General features: G+C 49.7%; 1 protein-coding gene across 1 annotated transcript; it reads right to left on the minus strand.

Moving 5' to 3' along the window:
- Positions 1-4,947: 4,947 nt before the first annotated feature.
- LOC150009245 (zonadhesin-like) lies at positions 4,948-18,131 on the minus strand. Its single transcript, XM_090279358.1, is given in 19 exon segments — positions 4,948-5,095; positions 5,691-5,836; positions 6,060-6,271; positions 6,979-7,120; positions 9,097-9,281; positions 9,983-10,333; positions 11,257-11,341; positions 11,642-11,698; positions 11,700-11,911; positions 12,670-12,816; positions 12,925-13,003; positions 13,188-13,279; positions 13,575-13,674; positions 13,676-13,740; positions 16,173-16,325; positions 17,122-17,214; positions 17,375-17,641; positions 17,809-17,833; positions 17,835-18,131. Coding segments are annotated over 19 exon segments (2,856 nt in total).
- Between the last annotated feature and the right edge of the window lie 4,655 nt (positions 18,132-22,786).

Raw genomic sequence — 22,786 nt, forward strand, 5'->3', positions numbered from 1 at the left:
GATATAAAGGTTTGGCTAGGGATTGAAAATTAGGTATCCACAAGTTTTGAAAAGTTGACCAGGCCTAAAAATGACAGGAGTTCCTGTTTAGTATGGGGCAGGGGGAAGGTCATTACTAGGCCCTGTCTTTCTGGAGTTAGGTGTTGAAGAGTGTGGGTGATGGAGAGTCCGATATGTGACCTGAGTTTGAGAGAACTGGCCTTTGCCTTGTGAGACGTGGTATCTCCGACTGACAAGAAAGTTTAGGAGCTGGGCAGCGTGGAGATGAGAAAGGTTTTCAGATGGTCTACAGAGGAGGAGATCGTCCACGTACTGTAGGAGGACGCTTGGGGAAAGGTTAAGCTGTTGTAAGTCGGCTGCTAGGGCTTGATTGAAGAGGCGGGGACTATTTTGAAACCGTTGAGGTAGGACACTTTGCATTAGCTGCTGGGTTATTTTTGTGGTTGGATCGGTCCAGGTGAAGGTAAAGAGGTCTTGGAAGGCTGGAGAGAGTGGGATAGTGAAGAAGGCATTTTTGAGGTCTAGGATGGTAAAAGGGGACATTTGGGGTGGGGTGAGCAGCAAGAGGGATTAAGGGTTGGGGACGATGGGATTGATAGAGTCAGTGGCCTCATTGATTGTACATAGATTTTGGACAAGATGGTGAGTCCCGTTGGGCTTTTTCACTGCTAGGATGGGGGACCTGGCGGGAGAGGCAGCAGGTCAGAGCAGACCTGTTTCTAGTAGGCGGCTTATAATAGGCTTCAGACCCTTTAAGGCCAAGGGGGTTAATGGGTATTGAGGCTTATTGGGGATGTGGGAGGCATTTTTTAGGGTTATAGAGACCGGAGCAGCGTGCTGACAGGCGACAGCAGGATTGTTTGTGTCCCAGATGGCGGGATTAACCGCGGTTAGCCAGGATGGTAAGGGAGTGTCTGGGATAGTGTGAAGGGACTGCCCTAAAATTAGAAGAAGAATGAGAGGGGCGGAATTATTTGGTGAGGGTATGGAGTGAAAATAACGAAGAGACATAGATGCGTGCAGTTTGGTTACAATATCGTGTCCGAGAAGCGGGGACGGGTAGTGCGGCAGGACTAGAGAGGAGTGATGAGTGCCTGATGCCCAGTGAGACAGGTCAGGAGAGGGGTATTTAGGGCTTGGGTCGCCTTGCCCTTGTTGTCTGTTTTTATGACCGATATGGCAGAGGGAGTTAGGAGTCCCGAAAATTCGGGCAGGACAGAATACGTAGGTCCTGTATCAAGGATAAAGGAGACAAGCTTACCTGCCATCAATGTTTACCCTGGATTTTGCAGCCATGATGGTGAAAGGCGCGGCTCTGGAACCTGGGCCCTGTCAGGCGGTGGAAAGTCCGAGGAGGTCTGGGACTGAGGCCCACGTCCAGATCCACTGCCAGGGTAGGCGGGCTAGTCCCTCGGTTAGAGGCCGATGGACAGTCTGCCTCCCAGTGACCTGTCTTTTGACAGAAAGGGCAGGCACCGAGAGGAGGTAAGCCGGGGTCTCGGACAGAGCTTTGTCCCATGTCTCTCCTGACTGCACCGGAAACAGGGGCCTGGAGGCTTTGCTTTTAGGTTTATTTTTAATTGTTTTCTTGGAGGTATTTTTTAGGGCATTAGCCAGGAAAAGAGAGTGCTTGTATTTCCATTTTCGTGGCTCCTTTTCCCTCTTCACGTGCCGGTTTTATGTTTGGAAAGCGATTTGAGTAAGTGTATTTTGTGGGGGCTGGTTAGGAAGACTAGCTGTGGGCCGCACCACCGGGGAGTGAGAGCTTTAGGTGTCAGGGCTTTCAGACAGACATAGTCTTTTGGCATAACGGGGAGTTCCTGATGATCAGTCGGTGGGGTGGGTAGGATTGAATGGGTCTGGCTTTGGAGGTTGGATTTCGGGTGCGAGAGAACAGGGAGGTAGAAAATTTGAAGTGCTGGTATGATTGTGAATTTGGGCTAAAATGTAAGGTTGAATAGGAGTTTTTGGTCGACCGTTACAGTGCATGAAAGCCAGGTCTAGGGTATGGCTGTAGAGAAGGGAAGGGTTGAATGGAACCTATAATATGAGTGATGGTGGCTATAGCGGGGAGTGGAGACTAGAAGGGTGATGCTGATCCTGATCGGAGGTTGGGAGGAACTTGGGGAAGGGGAGGCAGGGATGGGCCTCTGGGATTGGCTGGAGAAGGTGGCAGCATTAAGGGCGAAGAGGGGCAGACGTGGCCCCCGCGCCGGGCCTCTGGCGGTGGGGCCTGACCTTGATTCCCGCAGGCCTAGCGGGTCCAATCTGGGGACAGTGGCGGCAGCGGCGGCCGCGGGGGGGCGGGGCGGGGTGGAGAAGAAGAGGTGGGAGGTGGGCGTGCCTAGCGCTTCCGTGGGGCTGGGAGAGGGAAGAAGTGCCCAGAAGGTGGGGCCGCCGCCGCTATGGGGATGTCTTTTATTGTAGGTGAATGAACGTGCAGGCGGGGCGGCGCTCTAACAAGCGCGCTGCAGCAGCCGCGGCACCCAGACCAGGCTGCCGTCCGGGCCCCGCGCGTGCGTCCTGCGGGCGTGGGTCCTGCGGGCGTGCGTCCTGGGGGACACACGGAGGTGGGCGGTTGGGAGCTGTGAGGAGCGATGTGGGCGAGGTGAGCGAGGTCTTGAAGGCGGCCGGGGGGGAGGTTTTGTCTGCGGGCGGGGGCCGCGGGCGCGCCCCGGGGAGCCGGGCAGACGCAGGTGCGCGCCCCCGGGGGTGGGCTGGGGAATCGAGCACCGGCCCGGGGGATTCCGTACTAAGGGCCGGGGAGGCGCCCGTGGGTGGGGGGGGCGGGAGGCGGGGCGAGGCGAGCCCGAAGGGGCTCTCCATTCTGGCGCCAAATGCCCGCCCGGCGCGGGTCAGATGGCGCAGGAGTGGGAGCGAAAGCGAGAAGCTTTTAGGTTAGTGGGAAAATATTTAGCAGTAGAGGGCAAATGTAATGAGGGGTTCCTTTGAGCCAGAGTTAACAAGACTAGCATTAGAAAAGGGGCATTCCGCGGCTCAGCACAAACGCCTCCGAGAACAGGACAACCGAAACCTGAGGGGAGGACGTTCATTACTGAACCTTAGGAAATGGGAAAATGTAGCTAGGTAGCCCCCTTGGTGCTGTGCTGTGCCAAGAGCTGCCGGTTGTGAGTAAATGTTTTGTGTTTTTTTTTTTTTTTTTGCTAAAGATCTGTGTTTTGGTGTTGTATCGTAATTAATTTTGTGTGTGTGTGTGTGTAAGAAAGAAGAAGGGGTTAAAGGGGGTGCAGAAGGTCGAGAGGAAGGTGTTTTTTTTTTCGGATAAGGAGAGTTTGGTGGATAGTGAGCTGTTTGCAGAGAGTGGTCTGAAGAGTTTAGAAAGCCTGAGCGTAGGTAAATATTTTTTGACCGCCTGTCCAATTGCCAGAGGACGTTATGGATGGAGGTCTGTGAGAACTACAAAGTGCCATTTTTTAATTTTTGGCTACTGACTTGGGTTATTTAGGGGATATTGGGGTTAGGCGACAGTGCCTTGACCTTTCCATTTAGTTGGAGAGCTCTGAGATTATAGGCTAAACCCCCAAGAGAGGTATTTCTGAGTGGGAGGGACTGGCTGAGTCCCATGGCCAAGGTTACAGGTTATCGTGCGCCCGAAGGGGAAGGAGGGGGGAGGGCGAGTTCAAGCTACCTTTTTGGGCTCCGCACTCTTGTGGAGATAAGCATCCTGGTTTCAACTGGAGTGTGGAGGGCCAAAGGCCGAGGAGGGGTGCCGGTTTATCTCAGGCATCCCCGAGATTATCAGGCTCCGGAGAGAGGGGTCCGGATTGACCCCAAGGAGTTAGACTCCGAGAGCGGTTCCGACTGAGCGCTCAGACTTAGGGCCGGACTGCCGGGAATGGTCTCGGATTAGACCAGGAAACAGAAGAACCACAGAGAAAACGGAGGCAGCGAACTCATCCATAAATCCGAGGGCCAGTGCTGAGTGGGAGTAGATGGCAGTTGGGGGCGGGGGCGGAGGACCAAGGAGGCAGAAGGGGTCAGCTAGCCAGAGGGGAGGCTGGAGCAGTAAGCTAGGGGGGGCGCTCAAGCCACCGACCTATGCCGGTCTGAGCGACTCCAGGTCCAAGGATTGGGGCCGGCTCGGCCCCAGTCAGATTGGGGAGTCCTGATTGAGCGTGTCCCCATCCCGGGTTTCGGCACCATAATGTGAGAACGGTGTCGCTCAGAGTACCATGAGGAGGCAGCGAGCAGACAAAAAGAAATTGATTGAGGAAACTAGCAAGCGGAGAGAAAGGCACGCCACGGATGGCCCGACTCCGGGGTCCTAGGGAAGGAGGGGCTGTTTTATAGGGGGAAGAAAAAAGAAACTATTGAATTCAGTCGTTATCTTGCAGCTGTGAGTCTAGGGCTCATCAAGAACAAAGGGAGCCTAGGTTGATGTACCCCAGTATCATGGGAAATTCCCAGGCAGCTGCAGGCGGGCGGGGGGCAGGGTGGCGTGGGAACCAACCAAGGCTGTCAGGGAGCACCGGCTCCTCAGTACTGACCTGCGCCTCCTCGTCTGGTCCCACAGCTCTAGAGCAGCAGGAATTCCCATGCTGGGGAAATGGCTCCCCTTCTTTTCGGGGCACAGTCGGGTGGGGACCCAAGAGGCCTCCATCCCTATGCCCCATTGGGTTGCACTTTGAACCTATGGGGGCGGGGAGCTTGCAATTTGGAGAGACAGGATTTGCAGATTCTGCCATATGGGAGTATAAATGGAACATGTCCCTCAGGTGGGGAGCCCCAACAAGGGTGTGGGAGCAACACACGGATCAAACATACAGTTCCTGGGGAAGCAGCAGGGACAGTTGAAGGGGAGGAGACAGGACACTCAGCCCCATAGAACACGGCCTTGGAAACCCCAGCACAAAGGCCTCAGGCAGTGTGTGCGTGTGTGTGTGGGGGGGGGGGGCGGGGGCTTGGCGGTGACAGACTGGGAGGTCCTCACTCCTTGTCCGCATCCTCCGAGGTCTGCCAGCTGTTGCGTAGCTCCTCCTCATCTCGTGCTGGCCTGCCGCCAGACATCTTGTTGTCATTGCTACTGTCGCCGTCATAGTTGCCACAGAAACCACAGAGTCTGCTAAAGTAGGTGCTGCGGGGGGCAGGGCGCGGAGGAGGCGTTAGCGAAAAGAAGGGGCCTCAGTCGTCTGAGGGACACGGCAGAACGAGCAGAGAAGGAGGAGGTGCAGACTCAGACCAAGGGTTCCACGCCAGGTGCCAGGCGCACAGGGAGCTCCCAGCCCTGGCTCCGGGCCCCCTTTACAGGCTCCTCCCCTTTCCTTCTTCTGCTCACACTCCTCTTCCAGCCATAGCAAACCTTCTGCTGGCACCAAGACAGTCCCGTTTTTCCTTGAATTTGCTGTTCACTATTTCTCTAAAGTAAGTCTTTTGTTCCCTTATGACCCACTCTTCCTTGATGACTGGGGTCAAGTGACTGCTCTTCTGGAAGCTCCCACAGCCCATTAGTGACTCCTTCCAGCACATGCCCGGAGCGTTGTGAATATATCCTGCTATCATCCATGGCCCTGAAACCATTTCCTCCTGTCTCCTCATCAAAGAGGAGGCCTGCCAGTTGATCTAGGTGCTTCCTACCTAGACTGAGCATCGGTGCCTGGAATGGAAGGGGAAGAGGCCTGGACGGTCCTGGGGAGGGAGGGGCAGAGCGGGAGAAGTGGCAGCCACCTCACCTGGGCACACTCATAAACAGCTGCTGGTCACCATCCCATCTCACCCGCAAACCAAACGCAGTCTGCGGCTCCACAAATGGCCCACTTGGAGCCAGGAAGATGCCTTTAAAAGGCATGGCTGGGAGGGTGACTTGTTTCCCCCCAACCTGGAGAGCGGGGCCAAGGAAAGAGACAGAGAGACAGATCTGAGGGTCAGAAGGACCCCAAGGAGACCCCAACATCTACCCTCCACAGCAATCCTAAAGACCTCTTCCCTTGGAGGGCCCTGGAGCCTATGCCTGAGAGGGTCTGGAGGCTGCAGGCACTGGCAGGACAAGGCTACAGCAGCCCACCGGCGGCCCCGGCAGAGCTGAACAAAAATGGACTCACCAGCGTGCGCCTGCCCCTGAGCAGGGTGATGGTGGTCTCAGGCGGTGTCACGTAGACCTTGCTCAGGCCAGACGTGCCTTCCTGTGCTCGTTCCTCATTCTTCACCGCCACCCTGAAGGAGGGCTCTTTTTGGGGAGAAGAGTGAAGAGCACCCAGTGGCTCATTCAACAGCATTTCTGAGCACCCACTGAGGGACGCACCCACACCTGGCACTGTGGGAATAAAGGGTCACAGAGACACGGGCTCTGCAGTGCAAGAGGAAAACCCGGACCCACATGTGAGGGGGGGCTTGACTGTCTGCCTCTTCCAGAACAGTCTGTCATGGCATGCTGCCAACCCACCTCCCCTCACTGGACTGGGATGTCCTCCGGGGTGGATGTTTGTGCTACTTCTCTTGTCCCTTTATTGCCACTATGGGAGCTGAGCCTCTCAATAAAAGCTGGCCAAGGAAACAACTGATAAAGAGAAGTGTCTTAAGATGCATTTTCCCCAGTAGCCTAGTCTTGAGAAAGTGCTGCTTCTGAAGTGAACATGTCAACCCTTCTTTTCTTGCCCTTCCCATTTGCTCCCATGCCCAGCTGTCCTGTCAGACCCCTCACCCAGGCCATGGGGGCATCTCCAGGACCCTACCCGTCGAGTTGGCACACGGTTGGGCCAATATGTAGGTGCCTTTGCCCACGAAGCTAAAGTGCCTCCTATCAAAGGTGAGATAATGAGGGTCTCCATAGACAAAGCAGGTGGCAATGTGTGCCAAGGGAAGAAAGAGGACGATGGCAAGAGTGTTCACCAGGCCAGGTAGCCACCTCACCCACCCCGTTGCACACCCCAGCTTCTCTTATAAAGGGAGGGATTGGAACCCTGGTGTCACACCCACTCTGAAAGGCTGGCAGGTGGGTACAGAATAAGAGAAGGGTCTCACCATAGGGTGGACATCCGTACTGGCCATTCTTCAGCTGGCACACCATGTGTGTCCCACACTGAGAGCTCAGGCACTCCACCTGACTGCCAGGCCAGCAGTGACAACGTTCTGTGCAATTGGGGCCGAACCACTCCGTCCCAGGCTGGGAACAAGGAACTGGGGGTCACAGCGTTAAAGAGCTCTTAGGTAGATCCTGTCATCTCATGCTATAGCCCCCCTTCTCTTCCACTACACCTGCCCGAAACTTGCTCATATTTTCCCTTTTCCTACTTCCTACTAGATATTCCTGCCCACCACAGGACATTTGCATGTGCTGTTCTCTCATCCTGGAATGCTCTTCCTTCTCCCTCTTTCTAAATTATTCCTAGGCAACAAACAGGTTCAGATCAAGGGACACTGCTTTCTTAGGAAGACTTTCCAGACCTCCCTGACTAAGGGTCATTCTCATAGCTCTGGGTACCTTTTCTTCCCAGGACTTCCTGCAATTGCACTTTTATATTTACCTTTGGAGTTATTTTATTATAATTCCCCCTGTGAGGGACCATGTCTATCTTTACTCACTACCTTAGCCCCAACACATGGCACAGTGCCCAGTAGAGAGCTTTCACTCAATAAATACTTGCTGAATGGAGAAGTGAACCAAGATCCAATGTGCACCAAAGAATCTAACAGTATTACGAGAGCAAGGACCATGCCCTCTTCATGGAGACCCAATGCCAGGAGTACTGAATAAACACTTTTTGAATGCAAAAGTGAATATATACTGTGTTAATACATGTCTTTCAGGGCAGGGAAGAGATGCTTGGTGCGGACAGCTAGGACAGGTCTTTCTACCCAGGCTGCAGCTAAAGCTAATCCTAACGCTGACACAGGGACACCCAGAAGATTGGTTGAGAGAGTTGGGGTGGGGAGGAAGTAGCCCCGGAAGACATGACCAAGAGGAAGAATACACAGAGCTGAGAAGAGGCACTGGACACAAATAGCTGAATGCACTGTTAATTATTAGGCTGCAAGTGGTAGTTATCATACATTGCTAATAATAATTAACACTTATTAAGTAATTGGTCTATGTCAGGATCTAATTTTATCACACAGCCATCTTATGAAGTAGAAAATCTTATTGTGAACATTTTATAGATATGAAAACAGATTTGTGGAGGTAAAGAACCTTGACCAAGGTCATCCAGCAAAGTGCTGGGGCCAAGATTCAAGCTCAGGTTGGCCTGCCTCTAGGCGGACTCTATTCGATTCAGTGGCCACCAGCCACATGTGGCCACTGAGCTCTTGAAATGCAGCTGGTGCAAATCCAGATATGCTGTAAGCATAAAATACACACTGGATTTTTGAAGACTATTAGTATGGAAAAAAAGAAATGCAAATAATTTTATTAATAACTATTGATTACATGTTGAAATGAGAATATTCAGGATTGAGCAGATATTGGTATTAGTTTAACCTGTTTCCTTCTATTTATTTTTTAATGTGTCCATTAGGAAACATAAAACGATCTGTGGCTTGATTGCTATCCCTTTTGGGCAGTGCTGGCCCAGAGCGTGTGCCCCTTCAGAGCCTCTGCTCTTCACAAATGTCCCTCGGGGCAGGGGGCCTCAGTGAGGGAAAACAAGAACAGTAATGTCTCTTTTTTGACCTATCCTATCTGGATTTACAAGTTCCTTTGGAAGACTCTGGAATACTGTATTCTGTCCTGAACATGCAGAGGCTCTGATCAGTGTCCAGGGCTCTCTATATACCCAGGGATCCCCAACTTTCCTCAGGCTGGAGAGGAGGGCCCCTGGTTGGTCTAGTGCCTAATGCATCAAGGCTGCCAGTATGGAACAGAGAAGTACAGAAATGCCAAGACTGTTTAGAAGCACAGGGCACAGGACCATGGGATGACAGAGTTGTCTGCTGAGCTTAGCATCATGTCCTGTCAAAGTGGATGCTTAGCAAGTATTTATTGTATGAACAGAGATGACAATCAAAACTACATGCTGAATGAATTACTCCACCACCGTGCAATCACTGCTTGAGACCTCACCTGGGGAGCAGATGGAACCAGGGCCCAGGAGTTCCTCTAGCAATCTCCCTCAGGGGACCTGGGCGTCCCAGTGGTCTTACCTTATAGGAATTATTGTTGTAGAAGCAGTTGCAGGAAGAGGCGTTGAGGCAGTAGGAGTCAGTAAACAAAAAGCCAGAATTGCAGACACAGCCAGGCTTGCAGAGGGGCTCGCATCTGGGCTTGGGGATCTGGCAGGATGCCGGGCAGGCGCAGGGTTCATAGTGGGCATCTTGGGGGCAGTGAACTAAGGGGGAAACAGCCTCTATCAAGCCTCCACTCCATAATTCTCCTCAGGGAGACTTCCTGTCTCTCTTCTACCCCTACACTTAAGCTCTTCTCTAAGCAGTTAATCTATATTATGCAACCATAAAAAGCAGTGGAGTCCTAGTACACACTACAACATGGAGGAACCTTGAAAACATCATGCTGAGTAAAAGAAACCGGTCACAAAAGACCACATAGAATGTGATTCCATTTATAGGTAATGGAATAATCTACTTTCTGTCTCGAAGACAGAAAGTAGATTAGTGGTTGCCAGGGACTGGGGATTGGGGCAATGGGGAGTGACTGCTAATGGGTATGGGGTTTCTTTTGAGGGTGATGAAAATATTCTGGAGTTAGAAAGTGATGATGGTTGCATAATGTTGTGAATATACTAAAACCACTGAAGTGCACACTTTAAAATGATGCATATTATGGTATATGAACTGTATCTCAATAAAAACATAAGAAGAAAGTCTGGTGCTTGGTTCCCAAATACCCTCACCTACCTGTGCCCTGCTGTCCCTCTCGCTGATGGCAGTCAGTTTTTATTTCTTCTAAAGTCACCATGTCTGATTCTCCCTCCTCTAAGACGGCAGTTTTCTACTACAAGTGCCCCCTTCCCTAATACTCTCTCCTAGTCATTGTCTCCTACTTCCAGCTCTGTGTCCGATGATCACATACCTGGAGTAGGTCTAGGGGTTATAGTGGTGGCCAGGGTCACAGTGGTCATGGAGGTACCTGGAGTATTAGGAGGCATCACCGAGACGGTAGACCCAGTGGATATAAGTGTGGTAGGAGCTGTGGGCCTTTCAGTGGTTAACAGTGGATTTTTTAGTGGGGACTGTAGGTTTTTCAGCAGGAGCAGTGAGTTTTTCTGGGAAACCTGTGGGTTTTCCAGTGGGGACTGTGGGTTTTCCAGTGGGGAGAGTGGATTCTTCTGTGGGGGCCATAGGTTTTTCTCTGGAGAGAGGGGTCTCAGAAAGGCCACAGGGGGAATTGGAGACTTGGAAGGAAGCATTGTTGGCATAGGGCCTGCAAAGAAAAAAAAAATCCCTGGAGTTTAGTCAAATAATAGGACCACCTTCTTCACCCACTTCTAATTGAAGTGGGTGAGATCAAAGGGGTGATTTATTCCTACTCTCCTTCCACACCCGACCTCGCCCTCACTCACTTAATAAACACTCAACAACCACTGCTCATAATATGTCAGATATTGTGCCAGACACAGAAAACACAAAATGAAGAGGATGTTGGTCCTCCTTCCAGGAGCCCCATTCCTTAAGATGTTCTGGATCCCATCACAGAAATTCGTGACATCAAAGTCACATCATTCAAGTAAGCATCCTGGTGGAGCCAGGAAAATAGAGGTGGGCAAATTACAGAAAACAAAGCTGTCTGAAAACTCAGACAGAGAGGATTTGCTTTCGAATGAGTCCGTCGGCAGCCGTCCGTCTCGAGAGACGATGGTGTAGCTTCTTAAGAGTCTATCTGCACCGCCGAGAATGGTTGTGCAGTCCGACTCGGGAGTGACACGGTATCTGTCTCCTCCCGTGTTGAATCGACATCCTGCGATGGCACTGGAGTGTCCTCTCCAGTGAAGCTGAAGCTACAGAGCCTGGGCAGGGTGATATGGAGGGTCTGCTGTTGCCCATGCAGCAGACCCCCCCTCTCTTCGCAGCTGAAGGGTCCAAGGGAAAGACGGAGTCAATACAGCTTGGCTTCAGGTGCGCCGCAGGAGTTGCCGGTGTTGACTACAACGTCAAACCGCCTTAGGGACTCCGGCTCCGGATTTTCTGTCGGGGTTTACTCCCTTAGCCTTTCCCCTGAAGAGGTATGCCGCAAGGCAGCGGAGGTTTTTTGGAGTCAGAGTTTTCGAATGAGTACACATGGAGAAACTGAAGAGACAGCCATCCCAGAGTATGGCCCCATTTCTGAGGTCTTGGGTTTTGTCTTACCTTGACAGGTCCCATAACTGATGAAGATGAAACCCACGGCAACAACAAAGGCAGAGTTGGTGGCCCTGATGGCCTCAAGTGTCAGCTAAAGGTAATGAGGGAGAAAGAAGGAAAAGAGAAATGAAAGTGAAATCCTAGCACCTCAGTGACTCTGCCAGACATAGCCTGTCTTCTGCCAAAATGCCACCTTCTTCCAGCCTCAACTTTGCCCTTGCCCCCTTTCCAGAGCCAGAGAGGCTTCTCAGGAACACCAAGGTTTTTTCTGCTCTGCTTCCCTTCCAGTGCCCCATCTTGACCCTGGTTATGTCCCCAGATACTAGGCATTGTATCCCCCTTACCACGCCCCACACCGATACTTAGAGGGCCTATTCTCTCCACCTCTCACCTCCATTGGCTGTTGATGTCCTGAAGGGATGGTGATGGAGGGATTCAGCCAGTTGGGACTCTTGAGACCCAATGCATTGCCAGAGAGAAATTAGGGAGCTGCCCGCAGGGTTCCCCAACAGGAGCTTCAGCTTAGTGCCCTCTCCCAGGCCATACATGAAATAGGGAAATTTCACACAGATTGCACCCGGGGCACAGAAGGCTGGGCTGACCAGTTTGAAAGACTGGCCGGCCTGGGAAAACTTGTCAGCCTGAAGGTAGACATAGCCACCTTTTGGGGGAAAAAAGAGAATAGGCAAGATGAGAAACCTCCACAGGACAAGTCTAGCACTGCTTTCTTTAGCAACACCTTGCTTTCCAAGTAGAGATTTGATGCAAACACCCAAACTCTCCACATTGTAGTGTTTGGGTTTGTTTTTTTCTTGTGCGCATGTGTGTGTGTGTGCTCATTTGAACTTTTCTCTTATTTAAAAGTATTTTATTTCTTTATTTTTAGAGAGAGAGGAAGGGAGGGAAACAGAGAGGGAGAGAAACATCAATGAGTGGTTGCCTCTCACACACCCTCAACGGGGGACCTGGCCTTCAACCCAAGCATGTGCCCTGACTGGGAATCGGACCGGCTGGCACATAATCCACTAAGCCACACACCAGCCAGGGTTCAATTTGGACTTGTCTACCTGAAGATTGCAGGATCAGAAGGACAGGAAAGCCAAGTCAGCAACCCAGATTCCTTTGTTGGCTGCACCAGTAAATATCTTAATTGAAAATGAGATAGTAGATTTTGAAGCCTTGGGCTCAATGAAGTGAGATGCCTGGATTTTTCTGGGGGTTTCAGTGACTCCACAGGATGAGAATCCTTGGTTCACTCTAGCTCTGTCATTGCCACAGTTCCAGACACATGGTCCTTCCCAATAAACACCTGCTGGCTGATCTTCACCACCCACATCTTCTTCCATCAATCACACCAACCAGCCCCCTAGCTAGGAGCAGATTCCGTAATTCATCGGCTTGTGGGGTCCTCAATCTCACCTCTGTTAAGAGACCCTCCGAAGGGGCCTGCACCTTCAGTGGGCATATTGTTACCACCCCAGGTCCAATGTCCACCATCTCCTGATGTCTGGACCCAGTCACAGAAGGGATGAGCATCATTGTCAAAGTCACACCGAGGAAGGCTCTCTAGGGTATCAAAATGGGAAATTTGAGAAAATTTGGCCACCTCTCTATTCCTCCCCCACCCCGCCCCTGATTCTGAGAGATCTGGACCTCCCAGGGCCTTGCTCTCACCCCAACAGGGAGCAATGCTGACTGCATCCACTGCCACAGCTGGTTCTGGGATCTCTCCAAAGATGCCCACCACAATGAACTGAAGAGAGAGGAAGAGGGGGCTGCGTGTGAGAAAACAGTCCAAATGCCCCACACTCAGTCTGATTTTATTCTGATATTCAGGGACCTAGGCACCTTGTTGCCAGTGCCCAGACCCTCACTCCATTTCCATATCAGGAGTGCCTGCTATGGGCAAGGAAACCGGACCTTTTGCTCAACGGTACCCGAATCTGTCCCTGGCCTGTGTAAGTGATGGAAACAGACTGCCAGCTGGGTCCAGGTTGTCCCGAGAAAAGAGTGTGTTTCCGGGTGCTGCCTACAATGGAAGCAATCCAAGGAAGTGAGATTAAGGGCACTGGAAATCACTTCACACCTGTACTCACAAGGATGGGTAGCAAAGGGAATACTTGGAGTATATTGCCCTTCCTCAAATGCAAGCCCCTCTGAGCACTTCAATTTTCCACAGCCCAGTGCCCCCCAGGCTCCTCAATTTCACTCTAAAATTATCTCGCACATAGCTCAGATTTCTCTAGACCCATGTCTCCCCACCAACCCAGCCCCGTGAGACGAGCCTCGGTTCAGAGTAAACCCTGTGCCTTCGCCACTCTCACCCAATTCAGAAGCATAGACAGTGAGGGCTGCTCCGGGAGACCGGCTGTGGAGGATGTAGTGAAAAGACAGGCTCAGACAGCCTGACGACGGGCTCGGGGGGGCTCAGGAGGATCGATTTCTGCCCTGGTTTTGCTCTCTTGGGGTCCAGGAGCATGTAGAAGCCACCTGTGAAGAAAAGGGTCAGGACGGTGGGTGGCTGAAATTGGGGGAGTATGGCACAGTGACAGGGCTCTGTGAGGGCAGAGGGTCTGGCTCTGGGGAGCCCCAGCAGCTTCCGAGGACCAGCGAGTGCTGAGGGGGCCTACACCCGTCTCAGGACTGGCTGAGGCCTTCAGTCCTTTCAGAAGTGCTTGGCAGGGCTGGGTAAGGACATGGACGTCGCCACATGGAAAATGGCATCCTTTCAGAAGCAGCAGACAGAACCTTGTCGTTTGGGTTCTGACTTTTTAGGTCCCCGAGTCATATCCTCTTAATTTTTTTGACCCACTGGACATAGGTGATTCACACAAATTGGTGAGAGAGGGCTTGCCTGACACAGAGGCGGAGCCATCTCTCCACCCCCAGCTTTACGTCCAGCTCAGTCAGCCAATGGGCTTCTACATCGCTCTGTGACGCAAGTGGTAACCGGGGGTTGGGGGTGGGGGCCGAGGGGATGAATTAAGGCGGCAGCCAGTCGGCGAGCATGGCATGCCTGTCTGCAGGCTTCCGAATCTAGGAGTCCTGCCTGGTGAGCGCGCTCAGAGCCCTGGAAGGAGGACTTTGGAAAGGGACAGAAGAGAGGTAAGGAGGAGAAAGGGCAGGAGTGGGAGAGAAGAGAAAAGAGAAGAAACAACAAGGACAGTGGAAGGAAAGGAAAGGAAATGGTAAATGGTGAAAGAGAAAGTAAGGAGTGGTGCTACTGGGAAAGTGAGAAATGGAAATGGGAAAAAAAGAAAAGAAAGGTGAAAAAATATAATTAAGTGAACAAGATGGGAAAAGGAAGAAAGAGAGAAAATTTGAAAGCAATAACAACCAACATTTACTGAAACAGCTGTGCATGGGATATATGGTGCTAAATGCCAGGGGCAGGGGTGGAGGGGCAGATACAGAGATGCGCTGGCCCTGCTCTTCTCTCCAGGGGCTTAGGATGCAGGTGAGGTGGGGTTTCTCAATGTATTTCTAGAAGGCAAACCTCGGGCCCAAGGAAAGCTCAGAGGATTGAGAACTTGGAGTTCGACTGGGCAGAAAAAGCTATGGAGTAAGCGAGAAGGAAAGCTAGGGAAAAAGAAAATGAAAATAAGGTAGAAGGAAAGGGAGGACTTGAGAATGGAGAAAGAGAAAGGGAAAGAGAAGAAGGATATAAAAATTCGAAGAGGAAATTACTGAGCACGATCCTCTACGTTTGACCTGTGAAGACTGACATAGATAGCATGCACTGGGTGCCAGCTAGAAGTGTGTACGTGCGGAGGAGATTGAGAGAAGAGGCGGCTAGTGTGGAGGAGAGAGAAGTAGCTGAAGCGTGGGAAGGAAGGAAAGAAGGGAGGGAGGGAGGAAAGACAAGAAGGAGGAGAAGGAGACGGAGAAGAAGAAGAAAAGCCCAGCCAAAAGCACAGGGAGATGGTGGCAAAGAAGCTAGGGATAGACATGGATGGAAGAGAAAAAGAAGAAAGAGTATCCCTTGGATTATTGCAAAGGCCTCCCAAATGGCTTCCCTGTGTTCCCTTCAGTGGATTTTCAACACAAAAAGCAGGTGATCCTTTTAAACATAAGTAAGATCAAGTCACTCTGTTCCAAATCTGCAAAGGCATTCGGGTCGAATAAAAGCCACAGTCCTGACAGAGGCCTTCAAGGCTCCACATGATCTGTTCCTCCTAAGACCCTCCTGAGCTCATCCTTTCCATCCCAGCCACATGGCTCCTAGAAGGATCCCAATATCCCCTCACCCACCACCCCCACCTGCCCACTGCTACCTCAGGGCTTTTGCATGGCTGATCCTTCTGGTCAAAATGTTCTTCCCTTCAAAATTTTCGTGCCTCACTCCCTTACCTCCCTCAGGTTTGTGCTCATATGTGACCTGAATGAGACCTACCCTGACCGCCCTATTTAAACATCTAGCCCAGCCTTACACCTACACACCCAATATGCTTGCTTTGTTCAACTTTTTTTTTTTCTGACAGCACTGCTCACCTTATAACTGTATAACTGTATTTCTTTATTATTTTAGGAACTGCCCCCTCTTGGTACCCCACCGCTTCTTGTCTGTTTTGTAAGCTGATGTATCTTAAGTTCCTGGGACAGTTCTGGGCACATTGTAGGTACTCAATAAATGTCTGCTGGATGACTAAAAAATGAAAGGTGCCAGGGACGGGAGGTAAGGAGCAGGCTGTGCCAACTCTGCCAGGTAGAGCTTGTAAGGTGACAGTGCGGGGAGCCAGCTGAGAGTGTGGGGTTTGCTTTCTGCCAGGCAATTCAAGCCGATAGAGGCTTGAGATTGCTTGGGTCCACCCCAGACTTTCCCAGGTCGAGGTATTGTAGAGTTGTCAGGCAAACCTCATAAACTCCTACAAGGTCCCCAGAAGCCCAGGGAGTCAGAGGACAGGAGCGTGACCATTACTCACTACCAGGGCTGGAGAAGTCATTCTCTGGGCCCACGTTTGGCACCCCTGACGACCCTTTCTTCCGGACCCACTTGGCCCCAGAGGCTGTGGGGAGCCAGCTCCAGCCACAGAGATTATTTTGAGCGTCGAAGCTGCACATTTGCATCATGCAGACTGGAGGAACAAAAGAAGAAAGGATTCAGCTTTTTTTGAGAGGATGAAGCTCTGAAAAGCATGCCTCCATCTAGAGTCAGAATTCTTACTCCCCATGTGGGTCCTGTGAGCCATGGAGGGCTTTCAAGCCAGCTATAGTTCCGCCCCCCAGCAGCTGTGTTCCTGGCACAGGTTACTTAAACGGCCCAACCCTCAATGTCATCATCTATAAACTGGGAATAACCATACCCACATGTCGTGAACTAGATTATATGCGGGGAGCATCTAGCATAGTCCCTGTGCTCAGTGTCTTTTTCATAAGCTGACATATCTTAAGTGCCTGGGACAGTACCAGGCACGTTGCATGTTGTCGGTGCTCAATAAATGTTTTTTGGATGAATGCCTTGCATCCAGCCTCTGAAATCTTCCTTCCCTTGAATTTGTTCCCCTCTTATTTCTAACATCAGATTAGAGGGCTAATTCCAGATAGATCTTGTAGAAGCCAAGGTGACCAAACATTCAGGTTTACCTTGAACTGAGGGTTCCCTGAGATGTAAGACTGTCAGTACTAAAATCAGGAGAGCCCAGGATAAAGTGGAATGGTTGGTCACTCCAAGACAGGTATCACCACAACTCCATGTTAAAGGAGTCTCTTTAGGTGTGGGTGCTTCAGGGGTCAAAGGTGCAGGGTATGAAGGTAGAGAGTAGCAAGTAGCCTCAACTTTGGAAGAAACTAGGGTTATGGTCCCTGAGCTACTCCTGCCACCCTAGGCGATGATGGAGGTGGAGAGAAAGAGGAGGAGGGACAGGCACTCACCCTGACTGTAGGAGCCACGACGGATAGAGACAGCATCCAGAGCGATGCCCAAGTAAGCAGTGCTGCCCATCACTCCTTCAAATATCAGCCGTGGGAGGAAGGAGGGATCACCCCTCTGTGAGCCCCTAGTTCCCTGCCTGAATTCAGATGGCCCAGCCACCCCATACCCCCTCACTGTCCCAGTGTCTGCTGGCCCCCACGCACACCCAGATTCACACTATGGCCCCAGGCTCAGCCGTCAGCCTCGCCTGGCTTGGCAGGGCATGGCTCCTGGGCACGGTGACGGCGGTGGGCATCCAGGAGGGGCTCTGGGTGTTCATGTGTTGCCAAAGCAGGTTGGGGTGCTTGTTCTTGGTGCCCGTGCGCAGCAGCAGTTTGAGCTGGGCACCCCATGACCGCCCGAGCATGTGGAAGGCGAAGTGCACACACAGGGGGCCTCGCTCCCATATGAGGGAGCTGCGCAGGTGGGCCACCTGCCATGGGTGGAGAGTGCTCAGGTCCAGGCGCAGGTAGTAGCCTTCTAGGAAGGCAGAACCCATGACAGTGGGGCCATGCCACCCTCATGAGCTGTCCCCAACCCTTTCCCAGAGCCCAGGTGCCCACGCCCAGCTGCCTCCCTGCTCCCTCCACCCTAATCTGCCTGTGCCTACCTCCCAGCTGCCTCGCTAAAACCTTAGGCTTCCTTGCCTCCATTGGGGTACCCCCCGGGGGGGGCCAATGAGGCCCATGGGAAACGGCCCACTGGCTCAAATCCAGTCTCCTTCATCTGTGGACACTTGAGTCCAGTCACAGTACGGTTTGGAGTTGTTCTCAAAATCACACTGGGTGATAATGGCTGGGAGGAAAAGGCTACTATGAGGCCAGGAGAGGGGACAAGACCTGCTGCAGAGCCAAAGTGGGGCAGTGGGAAGGTAGGGGTTAACACGACTGGTAAACTTAGAGAGAAAATGGCCACTAAGTTTAGGGTTCAGAGCGGAGATTTGGGAAAGAGAATCTGAGAAACAAGCCATCTCTTCGGAGAAATTCATGGTGGGGATGCGATGGGATGGGCAGAATGTCTAGGTCTAGAATCACAAACTGAGGTCCTGGGGCTGGCTTCAGGGGGGCAGATAGGCTTTGTCCGGGCAGCATACACTTAGTTGCTGTTAATTTGATTGGGAGCTTTTTAGGCATGGCTGACTGACACTCCTCCACAGTTCCCTCCACCCTCTGTCATCTAAGGGCTGCCCTTTACACATTTATTCCATGTTTATGTCATTGTCTGGCCTGGAGGACTGGCCACCCTGGGCGGGAGGAGAAAAAGTCTGAGCGGTCCTCATTTCCAACTCACAGTTGTCCTTAAAGCTGTGGGCAGCACTATTCTGCAGTGTTCCAGGATAATGTCCTCAAATATCGTAACACATTTCAGAACTTTCTTCCTGCCTTCCCCGCTGTAAAAAATAAATAAAATCTTAAAAAAGAAACAAACAAAAAGAAGTGAATGTATTGAATGCCACTGAATTATACACTTAAAAATGGTTAAGATGATAAATATTTTGTGTATATTACAATTTTAAGAAATAAATTTTAAAGGTACTACTTGATCATGATATTATTAGAGTTTATTCCTGACTTTAAAAAAAGATAAAAAAGAATGGTGGTAGATCCATAGAGTCCAATGGTGAAAGAGCACCTAGAGATTAAGAAGAGAGACACAGAGAAAATTTTATAGTGTGACCCCCATTTATGTAAAATTCCAGAACAAAGGTGTGTATTCATGAACATATTCAGGTGGAGGTACAGAATTGGCAGTAGCATGACTACAGCAAACGGTTTACAGTGGTCGTGTGACCCTTGGGGAGGTGTGAGCAAAGTCTTCATGTCTTTTGCACGTTTAGGCATCCAGGTATTCCTGTGTATAGATCTGGTTTGTTATAGACACCTTAGTGACAGTGATTTGAGGGACTTAGTTGGAAGGAAGCCAGACTAGAGGATTTGAGGAGGGAGTGGAAGTTGAAGAACGGGATCCCAGAAGGAAGGAGGGATAGCATTTAAAGCTGTTTGGCCATCTAAGGAAGACTGGGAAAGTAGGTGCAGAAAGTGGAATGAAGTAAATCAAAACACTGGTTATAATGATGTTCAACGGACTTAGTGAGGACCTCAACAGCTTAAAGAAGATCCAGTCAGAAATGAATGGTAACACTAATTGAAATAAAGAACACCGAGGCGCAGAGAGGTTAAGTAATGTAGTGAAGTCTCTTGGGCTGGCAAGCAGCAATATCTTGATTTTAACATGGGTCCATGTTCTTAACTGCTGTTGAACCTCTAAATCCTTAATATTTCAATTTGGAGGCAAACACATAAGCAAGTAGCCAGTTGGCGGAAGTTATTGGTGACCTAGGCAGTATATAAAACATTAAAAAATTAAATGTTAGTATTTTAAAGTTGAGTGATTTCCTCCCAAAAGTCTGAATTACTGGTGTATTTATCAGAATTCTCCAGAGAAACAGGACCATTAATATATGTGCACATATAGATATGTAAAAGTGTATTTATTATGAGGGATTGGCTAATGTGATTATGGAGGCTGAGAAGTCCTATGGTCTGCCATGTGCAAGCTGGATGTCAAGGACAGTAGTGATATAGTTCCAGTCCAAACCTGAAGGCCTGAGAATCAGGGGAGCCAGTGATGTAATTCAGTCTGAATCTGAAGGCTGCAGAACCAGGAGTGCCAATGTCTGAGGGCAAAAGTAGATGGACATCTCAGTTCAAGAAGAGAGTGCAAATTTAACCTTCCTCCATCTTTTTGTTCTGAGGCCACATTGGATGGGATGATGTTCACCACATTGGCAGGAGATATTCTTCACTCAGTCCACTGAATCAAATACTAGTCTCTTCCAGAAACTCTCTCACAGACACACAAAGACATGTTTTACCAGCTACTTAAGGCATCCCTTAGCCCTGTCAAGTTGGCATATAAAATTAACGACCACAACTGGTTTCTCTTAAAAAAACAAACAAAAGAAAAAACAACTCAGAATCTTTCACAATACAGGACTAGTACTCATATATGGTGATGACTGGTTGGAGCTAAGTGTTGGCTTCTCCATTTAGCAGGATAGTTTCCCATTCCCCACTTCCTACCATTCCCTACTGTCTTACACCTCCTCTACTTTACTCATGCTAGTCCTGTAGCACTTGAGTCTGTAATCCCTGCACTATGAAGCACAATGAGTACAACAAAGAAGGTAAGACCAGAATCTTTGTAAGATCAGAGTCTTTGAAAGCACAAAGAGAGTTGGCCATATCTAAATTGGGTCCTCAGGGTGAAAGTGAGCTTATTAAATGGGAAAGAAAGAAAGGTATTCCCGGAAGAAGGAGCAGCATGCATGAAGGTAGATAGGTTTGGAAAGATGCAGAGTATTGCTCTCTTCTGTCATGACACTTGTGCAATTTGCCATAGTTGAAATCTATCAATTTGTTTGATACCACAGAAAAAAATGTGCTCCCTTTAATCACTATACCCAGCCAGGGCTTTTGATAGAGCTTTAATTTCCCTCTTGTTCTATTGATCAAATAAAAAAGATTTTTTTTTAAAGATTTTTTTTTTGCTTTCTTGTCTGATGCTTGCTTCATATTGAAATTGATTTGTTTTCCTTCCAGCATGCTGGGGAATTTACCTTATGTGCCCTCATCTCGGTTTATACCACAGCTTGATATTCCCAGATTGAAAGCTTGGGGCAGGCTTCCCGAGGAAGAATGTGTGCAGGCTGTCTGAATTTGAATCCTGTCTCCACCGTCTATAATTGTGTGTTTCTGAGAGACGTCCATAACCTCTCTGGGCTTCAGTTTCCTCGTTTGTAAAATAGGAATAACCGTAGTCCTTATCATTTAGACTTATCAGAAGGATTTAATGAGTTGCTACATGAAGAGTGCACATGGGCTGTTATTATGGATGCTACCCAGTGCCTGGCCAAGTGCCAAGTTTCTGGGCAACAGGAAAGATGTGGTCCAGCAGCAGGGAGCTGAGCTTCTGGGGGGAAGGTGGCAGGAAGGTCTGCAAGGAGAGCATTTTGCTTTGCAAATCCTTTGCTTTTTCATCCTAGATGGAAATGTCAACATCACCCACCACCAAGTCTAAATCCTTAGTTCAGAAACGTTACCCATAAGTGAACTTTGCTGGGAAACTCATGCTGGATAGACAAACATCAGCGCACAGGCACTGGGCCTTCCACACTGAAATCCTTGGCTATGCTTAGGCATTTTTTCATCCCCTTTAATGGGAGCACAGCAGGCAGAGGCAGGAGGTGGAGAGGGAAAGATATCTGGAAAGATATATGGGAGATCATATTTAATGTGGCCCAGTGATAAACCAGTGTTTTCTTTGGGTATACATTTTTGCTTTATAATGCCATAGTCAGAACAGATGTATTGAAAACAAAACAAAACTTCAAGAAGGAGCAAAAATCAGGTGGTTTTTGTCCACTTTGCCTCTGCAGCAAGCCCCAACCAAGGGCTCTTCAAGATGCCTCATTGTTCTTATTCTAACACAGCGGTTCTTAACCTGTGGGTCGCAACCCCTTTGGGGGTCGAATGACCCTTTCACAGGGGTCGCCTAAGACCATTGGAAAACACATATATAATTACATATTGTTTTTGTGATTAATCACTATGCTTTAATTATGTTCAATTTGTAACAATGAAAATACATCCTGCATATCAGATATTTACATTACAATTCATAACAGTAGCAAAATTACAGTTATGAAGTAGCAACAAAAATAATTTTATGGTTGGGGGTCACCACAACATGAGGCACTGTATTAAGGGGTCATGGCATTAGGAAGGTTGAGAACCACTGTTCTAACAGAAAAAGAAATGCCCTCAGGTTCTTTCTCTTCTGTCCTCTAGTTGCCTTTTCACTGTTATGGTGCTCTTGCTGTCACCTTTTGGTGACAAATGTATACCTCATGGGTGCTGAATTTATTCAGCTAGTCCACCTGGGGAAGATTACAAATGAGGAGCAAGAGTAGAATTTATTAAACACTAGTGGAAGGGAAGAATACTGTCAGTAGACTGATGCTAGGGTAGCATCTCCTTCAGCCAGGCTCCAAAGGGAAGTGACAAGAGACAAATTCAATTCTGATTTTTATTACATTACAAAATGAGGCCACAGGGCAGTAGGAAAGGGAACTGCCAAGGCTCTGCTGGACTTGCAATTATGGACAATCAGATGTGCACTAAATTAATTAACTAGGTGATATTTGGAATTAATCTGTCATTCCATTCATATTTGTCTCCAACATGTAAGACTGGAGGTGGAAGATGAGTGGCTGGAGATAATGGCATGCAAAAATAACTCCTAAAACAAGCAAAGCCAATTGAAGGATGCTCTTTAGATGAGAGACTTGATATTCAAGAGGCCACTGAGGGTTAAGAGATGCAAACAGCTGTTACTTACTGGACTGCTGACAATAAATAGTGGTCGAAGCTACTCCAAAGTAGCCATAGCTGAATGGGAAGGCTTCTGTTGCTCTCTTGCTGGGAGGAGGTTGAGTAGGAGGGGGAGAAGGGAGAAGGGAACTCGGGGTGACATGAGAAGCTACTGAGCCCACTCTATTCCATACACTGATGTTTGTTGAAAGGGACTGATAAGGGGAGAGAAAAGACACCCGCAGCCCCCTAA

The sequence above is a fragment of the Furipterus horrens genome, unplaced genomic scaffold, assembly GCF_987537825.1.
Source record: "Furipterus horrens unplaced genomic scaffold, mFurHor1.1.pri manual_scaffold_5, whole genome shotgun sequence".
Taxonomy (NCBI): domain Eukaryota; kingdom Metazoa; phylum Chordata; class Mammalia; order Chiroptera; family Furipteridae; genus Furipterus; species Furipterus horrens.